This window comes from Coregonus clupeaformis, unplaced genomic scaffold (genome assembly GCF_020615455.1).
Source record: "Coregonus clupeaformis isolate EN_2021a unplaced genomic scaffold, ASM2061545v1 scaf0025, whole genome shotgun sequence".
Taxonomy (NCBI): Eukaryota; Metazoa; Chordata; class Actinopteri; order Salmoniformes; family Salmonidae; genus Coregonus; species Coregonus clupeaformis.
In genome coordinates this window covers 724443-747823 of record NW_025533480.1, presented here as the reverse complement: position 1 = coordinate 747823, position 23381 = coordinate 724443, and the positions used below count along the sequence as shown (strand labels likewise).

Here is a 23381-nt window from a genome sequence, read left to right as displayed (position 1 = left end):
ACACAACCCACACACCCACAAACACTGCCCACATCTCCCTCCTGTGTGCATGAGGCTGTACCTTGCCCTGGACTCTTCCTTGTGTACTGACTCACTGATAATGACACACACACACACACACACACACGTGCATTTGCTTTGGATGCCTTCCATGTGCAACCTAGTCATGTAGCATTAGTCATTACATCATAGCCAGCACGTCCCCGCTAACTTTAACCCCTAAGACTGATGGCTCAGATAGCAGGAAGGACAGAGCGTCTTCAACAGATGATCAACTCTAAAACAACAATGATAAAGACTGAGGCCCTGTTCTGACTGTTGTAGTTGGCTGATATTGGTGTTATTCCCAGCAGGGATGAACACACTCCAGGCCTGGAGATCCAGCTGTATCTGGGGGTTATCACGGGCTGACGGCAGGACAGAGGCCCAGAAACAGGGCTCAGACCGGGGGTTTGGTGGGGTTTCAGACTGGGGGGCTGGGACTGAAGGGACCAACTGAAGCCAGGGTTGTGTTCCTATCCTTTGGACCAATGCAATGCTACGATCCAATCCCATAGTCAGGCTCCATGGCTTTTTTTTTTTACAGAACACTGAAGCTCATGCAGTATTCTTCACTTTTCAAAAGTTTGTGACCATTCGTTTCAACCAAACACGACTGTTATGTGACCCAGTTATCCCCCTCTGGGCAGGGTGAAGGGTCAGAATGACCGATGAGACCCGCTGATTGGATAGGATTAGGTGGAGGAGAGGGGGAGGGGTTTGTCTGTAATTCCAGGATCCTACTACCAGTGTGATGTTTAACCAGTGTGATGTGTTGACTCTCCACACACTGTGTGTTTCAGAAGACAATCACTAGAAGCAGTCGTGTGAACTGAGAAGGGGAAACTACTGCATGACAAAGGACATGGCTAAATTACATTACTAACGGGTACATTCACACCACAGGTGGCTGGTGGCACCTTAATTGAAATGCTGGAACGGAATCTATGGAATGGTATCAAACACATCAAACACGTGTCTTCCATGTGTTTGATACCATTCCATTCACTCCATTCCATCATTTATTATGAGCCGTCCTCCCCTCACCGCCTCCTGTGTTGACACCCTATTGCCCATATAGTGCACTACTTTTGACTACTTTTGAAAAGCAGTTAACTTTATGGGAAAGTGTGTATCCTATGTGGTTGGGGAGGGCAGTTGGATCTGAAAAAGAAGACAAAAAAGTAGCAAAAAAATGTTGACGAAAGTAGTAAAATAGAATTTGTTGTTGTGGAACTTGAGATAATCTTAACGACTGACCATTGAGCTCATGAGTTGAACATCCTCGGGGTCAGAGTTCAGACAGTGACTCACAGTGTTATCAGACACACACACACGACTGACAGTCAGACTACAGCAACAGGATCTGAGATGGAAAGAGGGAGGGAGGGAAGAAGGGAGAGAGAGAGAAAGAGAGAGAGAGAGAGAGAGAGAGAGAGAGAGAGAGAGAGAGAGAGAGAGAGAGAGAGAGAGAGAGAGAGAGAGAGAGAGAGAAAGAGAGTGAGAGGCAGAGGCAAGAGGCAAGAGGCTGGAAGATGACTAGTGTCTGGAAAACTCTGTCTCTGTCTGTCGTTCTCTATTTCCCTCTCTCTTTCTCTCCCTGTCTCCCATGGTTTCCTAACAAGGCAGCTTAATTGAGTCCAGAACTCACACACCCCGCTTCAGTGACATTTCATTTTTTCCAGGCCTGCTCTGACACAGTGACCGGGCATGCAGTCACTCTGCCCCACTGACGTCCTTCAACTGTTGATCAAGCGTTCTCTCTGTGTGAGTGTAGTGGGTTTGGTTCAATTGAGTCACAGACCCCTTCAGCATACGGGCTTCCAGTGAAAGGCTTACAAGCTTGCTGAGGGAAACAACTTGTTTAATCGTGCACTTATTAGGTTAGGTTTAGAAAGCACTCAATACATGTCTCTCTGGATAACATCGTCTAATTGGAAAATGATGTCAATGTAAAAATGCAGGGAGAGAGAGGGTTCAGAGATGAAGGAGCTTTGTCTTTAGACTATGGGGCAGGAGCAGGCATGTTCACCTTGACTGTCCCTTCCCCCACCCTGCCTCTGACGGAAGAGAGGAGCAAAAGTGGGGATAGAGGAGGAGGGATAGAGGAAGGAGTTGGTTATAGGGTTAAAAAGGGAGCGGGTGAGAGAGATGGAAGGGACAGAGGACATGGAGTTAACACTTGTGAACAGCCCAGGAAATGGGTTCCAAGTGAAAAAACGACTATTAAAACATAAACTACAGAGCCCTGACAAATGTCTGCTTCTATCCTAAACAGCTTGTTCTAAATTCTTCAGGGAATGTAGGGCTACACAGATATCAGTGGTAAGACGACAGAGAGCAGGGAAATATGAGTACAGAGAGTCACTGGATCATGTTGTAGAACTCTGATTACTAGGCCAAACTCTCCTCTCTTAGGGCTGGGACACCATGCCCTACTCTAAAGAGAAACATAGCCAACACCCAGTACACCGCACCAGAGAGAGAAGAGAGCAGAGAGAAGAGAGAGAGAGAGAGACACACACACACGGTACCAGTTAACAGCTAACCAGGGCCTCAAGCGAGGGAAAGAAAGAAAGGGTGAGTGTAAATGTAGCTGCGCTGTAGAGCGTGGAAGCTAAGCTTGCTGCTGTGGTTTAGGAGTAATGACCCCTCTCACACACACTAATTACAACCTTACAGTAACTATGAATGTCTGGCTTCAGAACAGAAGAAAAGCTAAATGGAGTATGGAGGAAGACTTCACAGTGGAGACACTCTGGTCAAAAGTAGTGCACTATAAAAGGAAAAGGGTGCCACTTCCAAAGCAGACATGGTTAAAGAGCAGGAAGTTGAGTACGGTACAGGTACCTTCCAGTTCCAAGGATGGTTTCTCTTCAATAAGGATTTATGAAGTATGAGGAAGAGGCACCCAACACAACACCATAACCAGGAAGGAGAATACCGCTGAAAAATGAGGTGTCATCTTTCTAATCTGTTATTGTTATTGTTTTAGTATTCCAAATATTTCCTTTTGTCTGAAGAACCAGAATATCCAGTACAGCATCTCACCCTGGAGCTTATTTAAGTGATAATACCAGAGAAGCCGGTGTTTGGAGGATATATTGGCACGGGTGTTGTTATACATTGGCAAACCGTGCCAATATATCCTCAAAACACCAGCTTCGAGGGCATTTTCACTTTTATACAACGGGTTACCAACATATTCAAATAATGATTTACATATATTCATTAAAAACTGTATTTTGATTCATTTATTCATACTATTTCATCCTTCCACAAGATATAGTCCCAACACAAATCTAAGGTTGCTACCAAAGCCAGCTGGTCGTTCGTCGTTCTATCGGTTCGGTTGCCAGAGACTCGACCCAGTCGTTAAGTATTTTTGTTCTCTATCTATGGACGCAACCCAGTCATTCGTTCTAAATGTTCCATTGCCATACTGGCTGGGAGTGTTCTTATCCCTTGCTTGCTAGCTAACCAACTATGGCTAACTTACAGTCACGTCAAACAGTGCAGCAAAGTAGCTGCATTTGCATTTAAGCGGTTTTCTAGAGACATTTATTTGGAAACATCCATAACAACGCGATTTTGCCTGGCTTAGAAAATGTGCTCTCGTCAGGACACGTCAGAGGAGCTAACCAACAACACAGCTAACACAATCACTTCAAACTGAAGCTGGAAAGACAGCAAACTAGCTGCACTTTGTTTCGTTTGACCTGTTTTCTATTGATAGTTATTTGTATTGTGATGTCACGAGAGGCTGTGTCCTGGAGGGACGTTACATCCCCCTGAGGTGGCTGCAAACCCAGACAGCTATGGCTCCATCTGCTGGTATGGTCGGGAACTCCACCCCTCTATGGCCAATCTTCCCACGCAGCTGAAACAAATGAGGAGCTGATGAGCTGAAGGTTTGGGAAGGGAAGAGACACAGTCTCCAACCTGGGCTCTCTGGAGGACAAGAGTGCTGCACGTCCACTTCCATGAGGAATATAAGGATTTGGAGATACTTACCTTTGGGAAATACTCACCTTTGGATATATGCACCGGTGGAAATACGTGAGAGACATTTGGAAGGACTTTTTGCTGGGTTGGCCACTAGCTGCAACGTGGACTACAGTAAGGCTGTGGAAAAGTTATCTGAGCGAGTGAGAATTATGATTTTGGATGTGGAAGAGACATCCCTGAACTGTTAACCCTTAAAGAGCCACAAGAGAACAGAATTTTGTTATATTTTCGTTAATTTCCCAAGACCTATAATAAAATCCTTGTTTTGTTTGAACCTTGTCTCCTTGCACTACTTGAGCAATCCCGCTGAAAGCTGTGTAGCCTCTCGTGACGTCACAGATGGTGGAGAATACGGGCACGCTCAAGCGTTAATAGTGCATGTCAGAGGAGGATACCGAAGGTTTGATCACCCAGTTTTCCAAGTTGGCCGTAGGCTCCCCGCCGACTGAAATGGAGGACATATTGAAAGCCCTTGTTGCTGGCCAGCAAGCCCAGATGCAAGCAAACGTGGCTCTCTTGGAGGAGCAAAAGAAAGCCAACCTTCTGAAGGCAGAGGAATTGCAGTTGCAGAGACAGAGGGTGGTCCAAAATACCCGCCCAATAAAGGCAAGTGACTTTATATCTAAGATGGGAGCTACCGATGACATTGAGGCATACCTGCATGCATTTGAGGCCACGGCCACTAGGGAAGCCTGGCCCAAGCAACAGTGGGTTGGTCTGTTAGCCCCCCTTTCTAACCGGGGAATCGCTGAATGCTGTCCGGGACCTGGGCCCTGACCAGGTTACTGACTATGATGCCCTGAAGTCTGAGATCCTCAGCAGATATGGACTCACAAAGTTTGGTATGGCCCAGCGCTTTCACAGCTGGACCTTCCAACCAGACCAACCTCCTCGGGCGCAGATGCATGAACTTGTCCGAATCGCAAGGAAATGGCTGGATCCGCAGAGGAATACAGCAGCGGCGGTGGTGGAGGCCGTTGTGGTGGATCGTTACCTACGCGCCCTGCCTTATGAGGCAAAACGGTTCATCAGTCAACAGGCCTTGACCACGGCTGATCTGACCGTGGAAGCTGTGGAAAAGTACCAGGCCACAGCGGAGATGCTGAATGCTTCCCGAAAAGACCCCAGGAGTGCGGCCCCACCACAAATGGGAAGAACCCGTCCAAAGGACCCCAAGGTCTCGAACCCAGCCACGTCAGGACTTATCCCGGCTCCAGGGGGAGCCAGAAACCAGGCGGGTCCAAGAAGAGTACACCAGGAGGGGGAAACTCGAGCAGTGTTACCGGTGTGGGGAGATGGGACATATCTCCTGGCAGTGTGGGGAAACCAGCCGATGAACCTATGCCCACTGCGGAGTCCTCCAGCTCAGCACCCACACACCGTTTTGCCTCGCTCTTGGGAGTCGTAGATGGCGGCCCAGATCGACCCCCACCTGCCCGGTAACTGTGAATCACCATGATGTGGAGGCCTTACTGGATTCTGGTAGCCGGGCCACCCTGGTGCGTAAGGATTTGGTGGGCCCAACGTGTCTGACCCCGGGGAAAGTCCTCCCAGTTTCCTGTGTCCATGGGGACACCAGAGAATACCCCATTACTGAACTTACAATGACCAGCACACGGGGAACCATACACACGACGGCGGGGGTGGTTGATTCCCTCCCCGTCCCTGTCCTAAGTGGACGAGACTGCCCAGCCTTTTACCCACTCTGGAGAGAGTCTCAGGAGAGGATAACCCGAGTACCTCGGAAACGGAGAGGCAAGACTCATCCTGGGAAGGCTCCGGTGCAATCCTCCGAATTACTCACTCCCGCCCGGGCTCTGATAGGGATGGCAGGTGCCCAGACCGACACAGAGACGGAGCTACAGAATCTGGACAAAGAACTGTCTGGTCTGAAGGGGACCGCTGAGAGGTATCGTTTGTTAAAGCAACAGTTAGACATGAAGACAGAAGAGTTAGATATCCTCCAGGCTAAACTCCAACAGAGCTCCTTCCCTAAGCAACAGGAGGAGCTGGAGAGGCTGCGCAGGACCATCGAGGAGTGTGAGGAGACCCTGCGCAGTAGTAAGGAGGTCCAGAAGAAGGCAGAGGAGAAGTACAAGGTGTTGGAGAACAAGATGAAGAATGCGGAGGCAGAGAGAGAGAAGGAACTGAAAGCTGCTCAACAGAAGCTAAACTCTGCTAAAACCAAGGCTGATGCGTTCAGTAAGAAACTCAAGGAGAGACAACAGGAGGCTGAGTCCCTGGTCCTAGAGTTGGAGGAGTTGAAGAGAGAGCAGTCTGGCAAGCACCACGGCAATGCGGACGCCCTCTCCCGGCGTGATGCCTTCTTCGCTGCCGTTACCCGACGAGGACGTCGGTCCCGAGGAGGGGGATGTGTGATGTCACGAGAGGCTGTGTCCTGGAGGGACGTTACATCCCCCTGAGGTGGCTGCAAACCCAGACAGCTATGGCTCCATCTGCTGGTATGGTCGGGAACTCCACCCCTCTATGGCCAATCTTCCCACGCAGCTGAAACAAATGAGGAGCTGATGAGCTGAAGGTTTGGGAAGGGAAGAGACACAGTCTCCAACCTGGGCTCTCTGGAGGACAAGAGTGCTGCACGTCCACTTCCATGAGGAATATAAGGATTTGGAGATACTTACCTTTGGGAAATACTCACCTTTGGATATATGCACCGGTGGAAATACGTGAGAGACATTTGGAAGGACTTTTTGCTGGGTTGGCCACTAGCTGCAACGTGGACTACAGTAAGGCTGTGGAAAAGTTATCTGAGCGAGTGAGAATTATGATTTTGGATGTGGAAGAGACATCCCTGAACTGTTAACCCTTAAAGAGCCACAAGAGAACAGAATTTTGTTATATTTTCGTTAATTTCCCAAGACCTATAATAAAATCCTTGTTTTGTTTGAACCTTGTCTCCTTGCACTACTTGAGCAATCCCGCTGAAAGCTGTGTAGCCTCTCGTGACGTCACAGTATATATCCATAAAAATGATGCTGATTCATGATTTCGACTGGCTGAGAAAAGCTGCCTTCCTGTCTGTCTCATTCTGACACGTTCATTACTATGGGACATCTGGAGATCGAATTTGAATATTGAAACAATGTTGCAAATGTCGGAGAGACAGACAGCAAGGTTTATACAAATCTCCGCTGTTGAAAACGAAATGTTAGTCTAAAAGAAATGTGAGATAATGTCTAGATGCTTTTTATAGTGGAGATCAAGTTTATAAATTGCCTGGCAGTGCTGATGAGACTGTGGATTACACAGTCAGATGGAACAGAGTAAATAGGCATTTTAACATCATAGATTTAGCCAGTGGTAAATTGTGGAATAGACATTGGCTGGAATGCGGTTTTAACCAATCAGCATTCAGGATTAGAACAACCCCGTTGTATAAAACAGAATAGCAACATGACATGAATGATACTGTATCTAAATATCTGCTGGAGATAAATATTATGTGTTCCTGATCACAAAGCGCCTATACCTGGGAGGACTGACTGACAGTGACATGCAGAGGGAGGGAAGAAAGGACTGTGGCATGACAGAAACACACCTACAGTGGGGAAAAAAAGTATTTAGTCAGCCACCAATTGTGCAAGTTCTCCCACTTAAAAAGATGAGAGAGGTCTGTAATTTTCATCATAGGTACACGTCAACTATGACAGACAAATTGAGAGAAAAAAATCCAGAAAATCACATTGTAGGATTTTGTATGAATTTATTTGCAAATTATGGTGGAAAATAAGTATTTGGTCACCTACAAACAAGCAAGATTTCTGGCTCTCACAGACCTGTAACTTCTTCTTTAAGAGGCTCCTCTGTCCTCCACTCGTTACCTGTATTAATGGCACCTGTTTGAACTTGTTATCAGTATAAAGGACACCTGTCCACAACCTCAAACAGTCACACTCCAAACTCCACTATGGCCAAGACCAAAGAGCTGTCAAAGGACACCAGAAACAAAATTGTAGACCTGCACCAGGCTGGGAAGACTGAATCTGCAATAGGTAAGCAGCTTGGTTTAAAGAAATCAACTGTGGAAGCAATTATTAGGAAATGGAAGACATACAAGACCACTGATAATCTCCCTCGATCTGGGGCTCCACGCAAGATCTCACCCCCGTGGGTTCAAAATGATCACAAGAACGGTGAGCAAAATCCCAGAACCACACGGGGGGACCTAGTGAATGACCTGCAGAGAGCTGGGACCAAAGTAACAAAGCCTACCATCAGTAACACACTACGCCGCCAGGGACTCAAATCCTGCAGTGCCAGACGTGTCCCCCTGCTTAAGCCAGTACATGTCCAGGCCCGTCTGAAGTTTGCTAGAGTGCATTTGGATGATCCAGAAGAGGATTGGGAGAATGTCATATGGTCAGATGAAACCAAAATATAACTTTTTGGTAAAAACTCAACTCGATCGTGTTTGGAGGACAAAGAATGCTGAGTTGCATCCAAAGAACACCATACCTACTGTGAAGCATGGGGGTGGAAACATCATGCTTTGGGGCTGTTTTTCTGCAAAGGGACCAGGACGACTGATCCGTGTAAAGGAAAAAAATGAATGGGGCCATGTATCGTGAGATTTTGAGTGAAAACCTCCTTCCATCAGCAAGGGCATTGAAGATGAAACGTGGCTGGGTCTTTCAGCATGACAATGATCCCAAACACACCGCCCGGGCAACGAAGGAGTGGCCTCGTAAGAAGCATTTCAAGGTCCTGGAGTGGCCTAGCCAGTCTCCAGATCTCAACCCCATAGAACATCTTTGGAGGGAGTTGAAAGTCCGTGTTGCCCAGCGACAGCCCCAAAACATCACTGCTCTAGAGGAGATCTGCATGGAGGAATGGGCCAAAATACCAGCAACAGTGTGTGAAAACCTTGTGAAGACTTACAGAAAAAGTTTGACCTGTGTCATTGCCAACAAAGGGTATATAACAAAGTATTGAGAAACTTTTGTTATTGACCAAATACTTATTTTCCACCATAATTTGCAAATAAATTCATAAAAAATCCTACAATGTGATTTTCTGGATTTTCTTTTCTCATTTTGTCTGTCATAGTTGACGTGTACCTATGATGAAAATTACAGGCCTCTCTCATCTTTTTAAGTGGGAGAACTTGCACAATTGGTGGCTGATTAAATAATTTTTTTCCCCACTGTATATATAAACGCATGCACAGGGGTAGGGCTGGAACAGGGACAAACATACAAATACCACACACGTCAAAGCACATCATCCTCACAGCCATCACAGAAAAAGCTGAATAACAGGCTGTCTAATATATGCAAAGGACAAGGTACTTAATACACTCCCATTCATATGAATGTTTCACACATACACACAGAAAAACAGCACCAAATCAGTGCACGTCCTCTCCCACGGAAATGATCCTCTCCTGAAATGAAGGAGTTGATTTTGAATAGGGTTAGGGCAGTGAGTGAATGTGGCCTTGTATGTGAGTGTGTATGTGTGTGCGTGCGTTCACGCATGTGTGCCGTGTGTCCCAGACTGTGACCCTCTCTCCCAGCAGGGGGGAGAGAGAGAGAGAGAGAGAGAGAGAGAGAGAGGTCTGTTATGAGGGGCCACACAGGATCAGGCTGCCCTGCCCCAGTGGAGAACAGGCATCACTCTGTACACACACACAGCATGAGAGAGAACGCTCTGTTTGACTAGCAGGGTGTGCATGTGTGTGCGTGCTTCCTGTCCTTCATAGGCATGTCCAACCTGCACATACAGTACTGAGAGAGAGAGAAAGAGGGCTCTATTAAAGTAAGACTGTCAACCTTACCCTCTATCAATCCCCTCCTAATACATCTCTGAGTTGATTGATGTAGTGCACTGTATGTCCTCTGTTGATCAACTTTCTCAGAGAGACAATATTTGCATGACACCACAGGGGAGGTTTCAGTAACTTGTGGTGGGATAACCAAACCTGCATGTCAGGGTGATCCTGCTCCCTCTGGCTTCACTACACTCAATTCAGATCAGTTTAAACCAGTCATAGTGTTTCCACTGAACACTCCTAGACATAATGGTATATTATTTTGTCCACATGTTAATATATTACACAAAACATATCATCTATAAAGTATTGTTACTATTCAGACACAGAGGTACAATCTGTCCATTCATCCATTCAGACCTCTCTCTGCTCCCTGACACCCCCTGTAGCTCTCTCTCTCACTCTTTCTAAATATGGACAGAACAAACCCAGAGGCATACCTGGCGGGTGGAAGACATGTTGGTTTTGGGCACATAGACGTTCTCCTGTGGGCAGCCGGTGGCTTCAGATTTATGAACCTTAGACCTGGGACTTCCTGTCATCAGAGGGCCTAGGCAGGGTGAGTTGAGCTGTTAATGGGCTTTCCCTAGCTAATCACTACTATGACCTCACTGACTCAGTTGTGATAGGCTCATTCACGAAAGACGCGTTCTCTGTTCTCTTCAGTAGCTCTAATAGTACAGTCTGCGTCTCCAGTCTCCATAATAATAATAATAATAATAATATGCCATTTAGCAGACGCTTTTATCCAAAGCGACTTACAGTCATGCGTGCATACCTTTTTTTGTGTATGGGTGGTCCCGGGGATCGAACCCACTACCTTGGCGTTACAAGCGCCGTGCTCTACCAGCTGAGCTACAGAGGACCACACTCTTATGAAAAAAGGGTGCTATCTAGAACCTAAAAGGGTTTTTCGGCTGTCCCAATAGGAGAACCCTTTGAAGAACCCTTTTTGGTTCCAGGTAGAAGCCTTCTGGCTCCAGGTAGAACCCTTTTGGGTTCTATGTAGAACCCTTTTGGGTTCTATGTAGAACCCTTTCCACAGAGAGTTCTACATGGAACCAAAAAGGGTTCTACCTGGAACCAAAAAAGGTTATCCTATGGGGACAACTGAAGAACCCTTTTGGAACCCTTTTTACTAAGAGTGTAGCGATAAAACAATGTTCTCACTAGAGTTCTATCTCTAGGGTCTGCACAATGGCTCGATCTGTCGCTAGGCAGATTCAGTGCCAAGACTCCATAGACAAGACAACTCTGGAATTTCATCATCATCAACACACACTGTGCCTTACAAGGCTGCAAAACAGCCATAAATACCCTTTGGTCCAACCCATACAGAGAGAGATGTGCAGGGCTGATAGCATGATAGTGATAGTGTGTGAGAGAGGATGCATGGTTAGCATATTTACTACTAATACAGTCATAAAAGTGGAGAATTTAAGTTCCACAGAGAGAGATGTGAAAGAACGGTGAGGACAACAATTGGAACTTCATTTCAACTTCTATAATACCACGATGTACGCAGGAAAATACACACAGGGATGATAATGACAGAGTATTATAAACCCATAGATTTATGAGGAGGTCCTAGAGAGTTCCTACTTTGATCGTCACACAAGACGTGATTAGTTTATATAGAAAGTGGGTAGGCTGTCTGGAAAATATAAATGACGTTTGTACATGAACAGGAGAAGATAAATCATGTCTGGAAAATGTATCATAGAAACAAAGCAATCTTGCAGCTGTCTGATAACAGATAAGCTAAACCATGGGATTTGGCGAATAGGACGAAAACAGGCCACAGGTGCCTGATAACTAACAACGATGTATTCTAGAAGTTTGCGAAAACCGGACTGTAGAGCTTCCGAAATATTTGGCCAGAGATACATTTTCTCTGAGAACTCCTCTGTAAGTGAAAACCATATCAGTGTCTGTCCTCAAGTCTAAATGAGCTTTTCTGCCTAAGTCAGCCAACAATCTTTCCTATATGTTGCCTTTGCTACTGTAAGTGTTAGTATCATGCTGTTGTTTTTCTAAGGCCTGATCGGCCCTGGATATATAAAACATATATATGATAAAAATAACAGCTGATAGTCAGTCTGAAGGACAGTTGTTGCGGAGCGGAGATGTTATGACACCACCTCAAAACACTAGTTGTGTTATAGTGTTAAGAAACAAGAGTAATGTAGAACTGCATGAGGCATGAGTAGTGGAGAGGGCATCGTACAAATAGAATTCATCCGGGATTCAATCAGATCGTGGTTTGTCAGCAATGCGACATTTTAAAGGTAATTTCCGATTGAGCTGACATATGCAGCGTTTACTGTGCATGCAGTCTCCTCAAATGTGGGAACATTGCCTTTAAAGGGTGCATTGCAGACAAGACGTGATTGGATTGAATTCCGGCCTTACAAATCTATAGAAATAGAATTACATAAAATGACTCATTCTATTTCAATGTAAAGCACAGACGTCTGTTCAACATCCAGTCTTGATAACGTTGATTCAACCATGGTTTGTTTATGCCCAGTGGGAGGGAGATGCAGAGAGATGTGCCCTCCTCACTGATGGGAGATCCAGTATACACACACACACACACCAATCAGTAACAGGGAAGGTGAGAGCTCTGCTCTGCAGCTGAGAACAGTTTGCATTGTTGTGAGAAATGCAATGTCAACAAACCCCAGGGAGAGAAAGTGAGTGTGTGTGTAGGCTTCAAACCCAACCCAAGGAATGGAGAGGGGGGCACGGGAGACTTGAACAAAGACACTGTTCTGTTCTCGTGCCATCTGAGAATATCAACCTTTCCTCCGCACACACACAGCCTGCTACTCACTCGCTCACACAGAGGCTGTACAGTTTCTTCTCACATAGCCTGGGATTTACTATTCACACAGGCTGTATAGTTCTGCAGGTCTATGGACACAGTTCCCTGCTGTGGGTTAAGAACAATGGCTTTGCTGAGGGCACAACACTGGTGCATGTTATAGTGAAATGTGTGTTCTGCAGTTAGAGAACATGGGAACTGGGAAGGTGTAGATGGCAGAAGGGATGACTTGGCCCAATACACAGAAATAAGACCAGCATGGTGTGGATTCACTGTGGTTTTAAGTTTCCAGCTAGTATCCCTAATCTAGGGCATTGGAAGAAGACACACTAAATCTATACAGCCGAGAAAGTCTCAGCCTAGTATAAGTGTCTGGTTCCCATCCTCTGAGCTAGCTGGATCCATCATTAACTCTGTCACCCCAAACCGAATAATTTATAAATTAGCCCATCGACCTACCTCACTCGTGGGGTGCCTGTGTAGGGCAATAAATAGGCTAATCATAGTTTGCATTGCAAAAAGCACTGACTCAATTGTAATTACTAACAAAAGAAAAACAATTGATGGATGGCATATTTTCACTACCAGTCCAGTGAAACCTTAAGAACCATGGTGTTATTCAATAATAATAATAGAAGTGCCGTTGACAAGTGTGGCAGTGCAATAATGGTTCGTAGTGTTTATGTTTGCCTATCTATAACTTACTGTGCTGTACAAGAGATGTTCGTTTTCTCCAGGCTCCGACAGCTCGCTGAGATTCCTATCCCAGTGTAAAAAGGACTCAGTACTGTCCAATATTTCCATCCTTGGCGATGCGACCGCACTGATTCACAATGTGTCGTAAGATGTCAGTTCCCTTGATGATGATACTTTACAAATACACTCCTTCACACACTTTGCAGCGATATCAACCGCAGTATGTTACTTTTTCCACTCAGTCCACGCAGTTGATTTAGCTACAACGCCGTAATATACATAGTAGTGCTGCCAACAAAGCAGTTATCTCCCAATTACAATATTAAAAGGGGAAAATAGAGGAAGAGGAAGGCTGCCCCGTGTTGGTTCTTGTTTATTTTCTTGGCAAAGAGTTCTATGGACTTTTTCCTCCTCTTTTTCCTTGATGCAGTTTGCTACCCACCGCCAGAACAGACCAGACAGGCAGGAATGTGGGTGGGGGCAGGGGCGGGAGTAGCGACATATAATCAGACTAAAACACTACAGTATTTGCATTACATCTCCGTAGGTTGTATCAAGATAAAGGGTAACATACAATGCAATGGATATACATTTAGCGCAACACCTACAATGTATATAGAGACAATGTTCACATGAAACATTGCAATAATTTCGGTCAGAAATTGATGGAGAATTTACAACTTCCACACTGAGAAAGCCCCGCTCCTGTCCATCTGCGTCATACCAATCAAACGGGTCCTTATGTTCAGACCGTCTGTGACGGACAGGGTCTGCGACCAATCCAAAGCCTTTGAGCCCGAGTCTTTGATTGACAAGAGAATAAGCCAATTAAATAATATTAACATACGTTAGGTAACAAATCAGAGAAAGACAAGAATCCTTCGTTCTACACACTGCCTCCAAGGAATGCAAATCAACCAATCAAGTTAAAGCTTGAGAAAATAAGTGCTCGAATAACCACTTTCTGCTGCAATAACTTCACTTTTTCTGCAACTCCAGAGTTGTCTGCCAAAAAACAGGTCAAAGAGGACATTCTGCTAAGAAACATATTCCACTAATGTGTGGATATTGAATTTAAGAGAGGCAAAAGTTATGGGAAAAAAGGTATATTCTACATGATACATAAAAGTACATTAAACAACAGGAGTACAAACTTCGCCCAGCCAGAATTGAGGTGAGAATCTGGTGATTTCAGGGAGAAAAAAAAGAAGGTATTTTTAAGGGGGAATGAAACCGAAATTAAACAAATAGTTACAAGTTTCAAATTCTCTTTGAAATAGAACAGAAAGACATGCTGAGAAGAAAACAGGTGGTATAACATTCAATATGAAACTGGCACAATCATAGTTTTGGGTACAGCCTTATGTGGATGAGAGTCAGTCACACATCACATATTTATTTTTCTCATCTATGATTTGGTTTCTCTGGAGAAACAACCCTAACTCCTCATCTTTAAGGCCTAATCCTTTTCGTTCTGCTTTGAAACTCAGTTCCATCAGTAATACTCCACCAAGAGTAGAGCAAATGGATGTAAACTATTATTATACAGTAGTAGCGTAACAAAAATGTTGGGGGATGGAATACATCCATGTGACCCAATGTTTAGGCATTCTCTGACGCACTCATAGAGAATGATTGAGGACTTTAGTGCCCATAAGCACGTTTTAGCATGGGCAGGGCCATTGAGGACTTCCACCATATCGAAGTAGTCAACTGGGTGGGACTTCCTATGGGTTAAGGAAGGATCACATAATTCCATCCAGGTCATCAGGAGGGATCAGCCAATTAATTATACTCGTGAGAAAACATTCCATAACTGCAGGTGGCAGTAAATCGCCAACCTTGGCTTTATACCTGTTCAAACAATACACTCCAGGTGGAAGTATGCACCCTTTCAGTTTGTTTACCAACTCATAGATGTAGTATATGAAGAAAATGGACTACTTCAAAATGGAGATGGCCTCAATGGCGCTGCCAGTGCGCTCACTGACGCCATAATGGGCCAGATAGTCCTCTATCATTCTCTACAGCCAACTCCTGTCAACAGAGGTGTTACACTGTGTTCTGTCCCATTTAGATAGCAGGCACACAGCTCCTTCCACAGTCAGTTAATATATAGACAATAGAGTAGCTATACAAAAAGAGCTTCAGTCTTCCTCCTAGATGAAGAGCACCACTTCCCTCATTGATCCTTCCCTCGAATGTTGTCGCTTAAGAATATAATGTTGTCTGTAGAAGGGAAAATAATCCAAAAATTTTATTGTTATGAAAATACAAAAATGTATGTCTGTGAATGTGAAATGTGTCTGACTGTGTGTTCCCCTCTCTCACCTGCAATGATGGTGGTAGCCTGGCGTCTGACGTTGTTCTTGTCTACGTACTCCCCGTAATCCAACTTCCCCTCCACCAGAACCCTTGACCTAGATCAGGGGCACACAGAACCAAGGAATGTGTTACTGATACGTTTTCTGCAGATTGTTATAAGACCAGTTATCATCCATGTGTTAATTGCAAAGACACTTCTAGAAATGAGTAGGTAAGACAGACATATTTTTTTTTTTTACTTATCAGGCTCCTAGTCCCCAGAGAAATAGAAACTAAGTATGAGAAATTGACAACCCACAGTATACAGGGCGACACAGAGTGAAAGATATACATACCCTTTCTTGACATACTGGTAAGCCACATCCCTCAGACCAGGCTTGAAGACTGACACACGATGCCACGTCGTCTTCTGGCTGACATCTCCTGCGGGGGAGGTCTCCACGTCCCCGGAGCGCCACATCTCGTTGGTTGCCATGGAGAAGATGGTGACGGGGTTCCGTCCCTCCACCTGTCTCATGACAGGGTCCTGCCCCACGCGGCCCAGCAACTGAACACGGTTAATCGCTGGGGGGGGGGAACAAAGAGGAGAACACACATGTCAAAGCCACAGTGGAAGACATTAAGGAGTACACACGTCAAAGCTATGGGGGAAGACAGAGAAGCGGACAGACATCAGCTGGTCTGGGTTGTTTGTGTTCAATAGATGAAAAAAAACAGAGAAAGTGCCCTGACTGTCTACACTCACATCTCTCCAGGATCAGGCTGGTGTCTGTAGACTGGTGTCTGACCAGCTGTCTGAAAACCTGCAGGGAAGAGGCATAAAGACAGAACACTACAGTCAGCCAAGGAGTCACAGCCACAAAATTACAGTAGAGTAGCGATTAAGGGGGAACAGCTGGAGTAGGTGTGTTGCACACTTACCTGTGCTGCTCCGTTTCTCAACATCCTCTCTGTTTGCTGGACGGACTTTATGACAGTAAAGTGGATAGACAGACTGTAAGAAAGAGTATCATGTTGACGTCATCTCAAGATGAGGCTATGAGCAGTAGTTAGAGCTTTAATCCTGACTAACAGCCAGCAAGTTACATGGACACAATTGTCTTTCTTCTATAGTCACACCTGTCATATTTGGGTAGCTGTTCCAGTTGGTATCTAGCTACCATTCTTCAAATACCTAGTTAGCTACAATCAAAGACAATAATAGTAGCCCAGCGACTCTTCTGCTTGAAATAGGTCTAGTATGGTTAGCTAACTACATTGTCTCCATAAATGTTACGTGTGACATGTTTTTCTTTCTCCCAATCGTCCTTTGTAGTGTGTGTTTGGTTCAGAGTGGTAGTTCTGTTTGTGCATTCTGGTTATTACAGGTGTGCTGAGTTGTGGCTGACTTCGGTCCGGAGTCCTGGCAGCTGTGGTTGAGTAACTGATTGACTAGAGCATATAAACTGTTTGTCGCGTGAGCTAGAGAGGGCACTTTTTATTTGGCTGAAGATTTGGTTGTTTTAATTTATCTTTGTTTGTGGTCCAGCCTGTCCTCCTGCTGTATTCCACCCTACCTAGGTCCTGGAGAAGGGAAAGGTAGTTCTGCCCATGGGTGTACATTCACACGTAGATAACCCACTGTTTTACACACTAGGTTAGCCGGGCGGGTGTCACCCCTGTATTTGTGGTAACAGGTAGGAAAGCGGGTTAGGGTTTAGAGTGTGTTAGGACGGATTCGGTGTGTATAAGAGGAGGGACCTTGTGTTTATTTTCATTACTTGGACCCTGTTCCCAAACATTCCCTTCATACCTTCCCTGGTTTGTTTGATTGGTCTTTGTTTTATTACTGTTTCTTAAATGGGTGTTGTATATTAATTTTGTTTAATACCTTACTTTTCCCTCAACTAACATTGAGTTCTGGTTGTTGTGCCTGGTTATTTTAGTTCGTTACACCCCACATTTCTATCCCATCCATCTAGTTTACATTGTGTGCACGGGCATTTACGTCTCCTCCTCAGACGAGCTACACCCGAGGGGAGAACGTAACAATAAAAATCAATTGTATCGCATTATAACCATGTGTAAATGGCTTGCTAACGTTACATTGTAACCTCTACTGATGTTAGTCATGCCCCGCTAGTTCGCTACATAAGTTGCAATTGGAGTGGAGAGATAGATAATAGGTCCGAGACATAAACAGCCATAAAAAGTACACTTGTCCTACAAATGCCAGAATGCTTGTTGTTTATCATCATATATCTAAGGACATACAGCAAGTTAATTAAACTTACATGATGCAGTAACCGAGATCCTTCAGTACACGCTGCTTCCGGTCCGTCGCTAATATAGGTCCGTGATCCACTGTAGAAGGCAATAGACAGTTCCGCTGATACTGTGGGCTGGATCAAATACTTTAAAATGACAATTTTTAAGTTGATGATAAAATATTATATGTGCGGGACATTACATACTAACCTATAGGTTTTATTTCCAAATAGTATGGATGTCGTCTCCAGCGAAACTGGATGACACAATATATAAACAACAGAGCTGGATAGTATCTTTATTTTATAGGCCAGTTAACATGGTTGAGTTCTAGAAAACCATTGGTTACAATCCTCTGCTCAGAGAGTACTCAGATGATGATATACAATACAATCTAAGTAAATGCATACAATTCTGAATCAAAACGAATAGATAATGTGTCTAAGTAAATACTGCACACAGGGTTTTACAAATCAGTAGGCCTATATCATGTACTACAGTAATAAGGTACATCTGTGGAACATGCCTTTTGCTCAACAAGTGGCATTTTTATTAATTTCTAGCGTAGGCTGAATATCCTAGAAAGTGAGATGTGTATTACCTTGATTAAATTCATTAATTTTATTACAACCTATCTGACCCTTCTGACTGCCATTACATGACAGTTAACCTGAGAACAAGGCCATGTTTAGGAGAGAAGAGAAGAGAGAGATGCCTCGCATCGTAACTCTCACCAGGTGTAAAGACAAACACAAGTATGTACAGTATTGTACCCACACAGAAGGGAAACTTCTACGGTCCTTCAGAAACCACACACCACTCAGACAAAGGCACACCTTCCCAGAGCAATGTCATGTCCCCATGTCTGTGAGAGAGTTTGATAGAGTATATGTCCAATTGACCATACTCTGTGACCCAAATCGTCCTTTGACGACCCAAATTAAGAAGAAATAGAGTGTGATTGTAGATTGTACCCACATCTCACATGCACAGGGCCCACTTTGGGTCCCGACCCATAGTATAAGAAACCCTGATATACACTATAATTCTAAAAACATATGAGAATAAGTACGTCTGTCTATGAATCAAGGAAATGCATGTAGTGTATGTGGTCAGGACTTCTGTATGATAAGTCCCAGCAGTTGAGAGACGAGGCGTAGAGCAGGCTGACTGATGGGGTAGTCGGGGGGCAACTTCTCCTCCACACAGGGCAGCTTCACATAATACCTGCAAGAGAATACCATACCAGATGGAAGATATATGCAATACCATTACCCTTGAGCTGGACAGTGCAGTATATATGTATATACTGTATATACACACTAAAAGTTATACTTTTGACTCATCTGTCCATAGAACATTCTTCCAAAAGTCTTGATGATCATCCAGGTGCTTCCAGATGCTTTTTGGCAAACTTGAGTAAACTTTTTGGACAACATGGGTCCCATTAGGCCTGGCGAACACCAAACACTGCATTCCACAGTAAGAACCTCATATCAACAGTCAAGCATGGTGGTGGTAGCGTGATGGTTTGGGGATGCTTTGCTGCCTCGGGACCTAGACGACTTGCCTTAATAGAAGGAACCATGAATTCTGTTCTGTATCAGATAATTCTACGAGAGAATGTCAGGCCATCCGTCAGTGAGCTGAAGCTGAAGCGCAGCTGGGTTATGCAGCAAGACAATGATCCAAAACATACAATCAAGTCTATATGAAAATGGTTAAAAAGCAACACATTTGAAGTTTGGAATGGCCTAGTCAAAGTCCAGACCTAATCGCAATTGAGATGTGGCAGAACTTGAAACAAGCTTATTTGTAAACTCAGGTTCCCTTTATCTAATATTAGGTTTTGGTTGAAGTTCTGATAACATTCAGTATCAAAAATATGCAAAAATAGAGAAAATCAGAAAGGGGGCAAATACTTTTTCACGGCACTCTGTATATATACACATACACACACAGTTGAAGTCGGAAGTTTACATACACCTTAGCCAAATACATTTTAACTCCATTTTTCACAATTCCTGACATTTAATCCTAGTAAAAATTCCCTGTCTTAGGTCAGTTAGGATCACAACTTTATTTTAAGAATGTGAAATGTCAAAATAATAGTAGAGAGAATGATTTATTTCTGCTTTTGTTTCTTTTATCACATTCCCAGTGGGTCAGAAGTTTACATACACTCAATTAGTATTTGGTAGCATTGCCTTTAAATTGTTTAACTTGGGTCAAACGTTTCGGGTAGCCTTCCACAAGCTTCCCACAATAAGTTGGGTGAATTTTGGCCCACTTTACTGTGGATATAGATACTTTTGTACCTGTTTCCTCCAGCATCTTCACAAGGTCCTTTGCTGTTGTTCTGGGATTGATTTGCACTTTTCCACCAAAGTACGTTCATCTCTAGGAGATAGAACACGTCTCCTTCCTGAGCGGTATGACGGCTGCATGGTCCCATGGTGTTTATACTTGCGTACTATTGTTTGTACAGATAAACGTGGTACCTTCAGGCATTTGGAAATTGCTCCCAAGGATGAACCAGACTTGTGGAGGTCTACAATTGTTTTTCTGAGGTCTTGGCTGATTTATTTTGATTTTCCCATGATGTCAAGCAAAGAGGCACAGAGTTTGAAGGTAGGCCTTGAAATACATACACAGGTACACCTCCAATTGACTCAAATGATGTCAATTAGCCTATCAGAAGCTTCCAAAGCCATTACATAATTTTCTGGAATTTTCCAAGCTGTTTAAAGGCACAGTCAACTTACAGTAAACTTCTGACCCACTGGAATTGTGATACAGTGAATTCTAAGTGAAATAATCTGTCTGTAAACAATTGTTGGAAAAATTACTTGTGTCATGCACAAAGTAGATGTCCTAACCGACTTGCCAAAACTATAGTTTGTTAACAAGAAATTTGTGGAGTGGTTGCAAAACGAGTTTTAATGACTCCAACCTAAGTGTATGTAAACTTCCGACTTCAACTGTATATATATATATATATCTACACATACATATACATACACACATACATACTGCCATCTACAGACAACAAATGGAACAAACAATTCTAAGGTAGGGGAACTGGAACCATGTTTGACTGATGCTACCTCTCACCTGAACTCCTCTCTGTACTCCGTGCGGAGGTGCTGGCCCAGGTGGGAGCTGAACTTCAGGCAGGCCAGCAGAACCCTACAGCGCTGGAACAACAGAGCAGCCTGGGATGGGCTGAGAGGGGCCTGGGACCCAGACAGAACCACTACCACCTGCCGAGCCTGGTACCCCACGAACGACAGCTGTGGAGAGGAAGAGAGAGATACAGGGGGAAACCAACCATGAGACAGGCTGACAGAGGGAGATTCAACACATCGGACAAGGTATAATATAATTGAAGTGCTTATTAATTCAAATAAGTAGAGGCATACTAAAGAGGGATGAGGCTGCAGTATTCTCAGGATCCAGCCTACAGTCAGGAAGTGCTCTAGAGATGGAGTTCGGCTGGCCTGTAGAAACAGAGTTCATCATTAGGTTACATACTGTACAGTTAATATAGTATACTGTATATTAGCATGCTTAGGGTGTGGGAGTTTCTTTCCATTGCCTGCTGTGAAGGGCACTCACCTCCTGACAGAGCACCACCAGTTCAAACAGCAGAGAGCACGCTGCATCCAGGTAGTCCTCTAACAGGCCCTGCAGCTGAGAGACAAGTTGTAATGGGAATATTTAAGATGAATAAAGTTAATATTTAATGTGGAGTGATTTACATTTACATTTACATTTTAGTCATTTAGCAGACGCTCTTATCCAGAGCGACTTACAGGAGCAATTAGGGTTAAGTGCCTTGCTCAAGGGCACATTTACGTCATTTAGCAGACGCTCTTATCCAGAGCGACTTACAAATTGGTGCATTCACCCTATAGCCAGTGGGATAACCACTTTACAATTATTAGACAATTATTTAGACAATGCTTAGCATATTTATATATTTTCTAGGGGTGTAACGATCCATCTATTACATCGATGTATCGATTTATATTCCTATGATCCAACTACATCGATCTGTGCTCGGCGAGTTGGCCTTTTGGACAACATATATCAATCTAACATCGTTTTAAATGTAATAAATCGATTGTATCGATACTAGGAAATAACCCATTGGATTTAAGCACGTCAGACTTTATATGGATGTTTTTTCTTAGCACTTTTAATGATAAAGGCTTTAAACATTACTCGATTCAGTCTGCCTATCCGTGACGTCATCGCCCGCGCCAGCAGCAGCGCAAAGGCACAAAGACAACAAAACATAGCATGGCGGACGACAGAGGAGAAGCCGACGAGCGAGAAATTATCAAGCCACCATTGCGGTCCTTACAAGAAACAGGAATCTAGGAAACTTCACCTGCACTGTCCAGTATCCAGGTATTTATTTCAGTCACACTGGTTGAATTTTTGGCTAAAAGGTTACTGAATCGATTTCAAGTCACTGAATCGTTTCGGATCGTATCGTTCTAAATGAACCAATATCGTCCTTGAATCGTATCGACAACCACGAATCGTGATACAAATCGAATCGTTGTTAAAACGAATCGTTACACCCCTAATATTTTCCCTTTCTGTAATACACATGATTTCCCGTGTTTGTGCAAGATGTGGGTTGATGGTCACTAGAGTTGAATGTTATGGATTGTTGTCTTATCTGTTGACACCAGACTGCCGAGGACACTGATTATTCACTGTTGTGTGGTATTGATGACCTTCTGCTGAACACTGTGTGATTCTATAGCACAAAGTCACTGGCCTTTTGTTTTGACTTCCTGCAAGCCTCTTGGGCTGATACAGAACAGTTGTCTGCTGAATAGGATACTAGGGCCTTCTCAGAGAAGGCCAGTTAGACATTTTCTTTGCTTCTGGGCTGAAGGTGTTTCCCTGTTGCAACTTGTAATAAACCAGATAGATTTTTGATTGACTTTACTGCTCTTCTCTTTTGTTCACCTGGAAATTCCTATTGCACAAGTCACATAAACATATACACAACCACACAAAATGTTAATGTCCAACCAATTATATCCAGGGCCCACACTCACCTCTGTATGTGGGGGAGAGCCCTGTCTTGAGTCTGGGGAGATGCTCCTCGATCCCTGGGTCTGGCTCTGGAGCTCTGGGTCACACACCAACGCTAGTAACAGCCTGGCTGTCAGGGCACCTCTGCAGACAGAGACAACACAGTCTCCTGTTAGATATACTCCTATGATATAGATAGAGATAGATAGATAGATAGATAGATAGATAGATAGATAGATAGATAGATAGATAGATAGATAGATAGATAGATAGATAGATAGATAGATAGATAGATAGATAGATACATAGATACATAGATACATAGATAGATACATAGATAGAAACAGGGAGTGAGGGAAGGAAGGAAGGAAGGAGAGAGAGAGAATGTGT

General features: G+C 44.2%; 3 protein-coding genes across 3 annotated transcripts in view; all 3 read right to left on the bottom strand.

Moving 5' to 3' along the window:
• LOC121543669 (cyclic AMP-responsive element-binding protein 3-like protein 2) overlaps positions 1-15140 on the bottom strand; it is a 31422-nt gene extending 16282 nt beyond the window's left edge. The window contains exon 1 of the mRNA XM_041853717.1: positions 13371-15140. Coding sequence (XP_041709651.1) covers positions 13371-13469 — 99 coding nt within the window. The 5' untranslated portion in view covers positions 13470-15140. The remainder of the gene's footprint in view (positions 1-13370) is intronic.
• Positions 15141-15263: 123 nt separating this feature from the next.
• Positions 15264-18032, bottom strand: LOC121543668 (single-stranded DNA-binding protein, mitochondrial). Its single transcript, XM_041853716.2, has 6 exons — positions 17960-18032; positions 16608-16680; positions 16432-16489; positions 16022-16250; positions 15693-15781; positions 15264-15590 (listed from the first exon to the last, which is right to left on the bottom strand). The coding sequence occupies exons 2-6, from the start codon at positions 16629-16631 to the stop codon at positions 15544-15546; spliced, it is 447 nt and encodes a 148-aa protein (XP_041709650.1). The 5' UTR covers positions 16632-16680; positions 17960-18032; the 3' UTR covers positions 15264-15543.
• A 216-nt stretch (positions 18033-18248) lies between these two features.
• The window catches only part of LOC121542520 (uncharacterized protein C12orf56-like), a 38806-nt gene continuing 33673 nt past the window's right edge, over positions 18249-23381 (bottom strand). The window contains exons 9-13 of the mRNA XM_041851915.2: positions 23015-23135; positions 21552-21626; positions 21356-21433; positions 21048-21226; positions 18249-19160 (exon numbers count right to left, since the gene is read on the bottom strand). Of these exons, the coding sequence (XP_041707849.2) occupies positions 19046-19160; positions 21048-21226; positions 21356-21433; positions 21552-21626; positions 23015-23135 (568 nt within the window). The 3' untranslated portion in view covers positions 18249-19045. The remainder of the gene's footprint in view (positions 19161-21047; positions 21227-21355; positions 21434-21551; positions 21627-23014; positions 23136-23381) is intronic.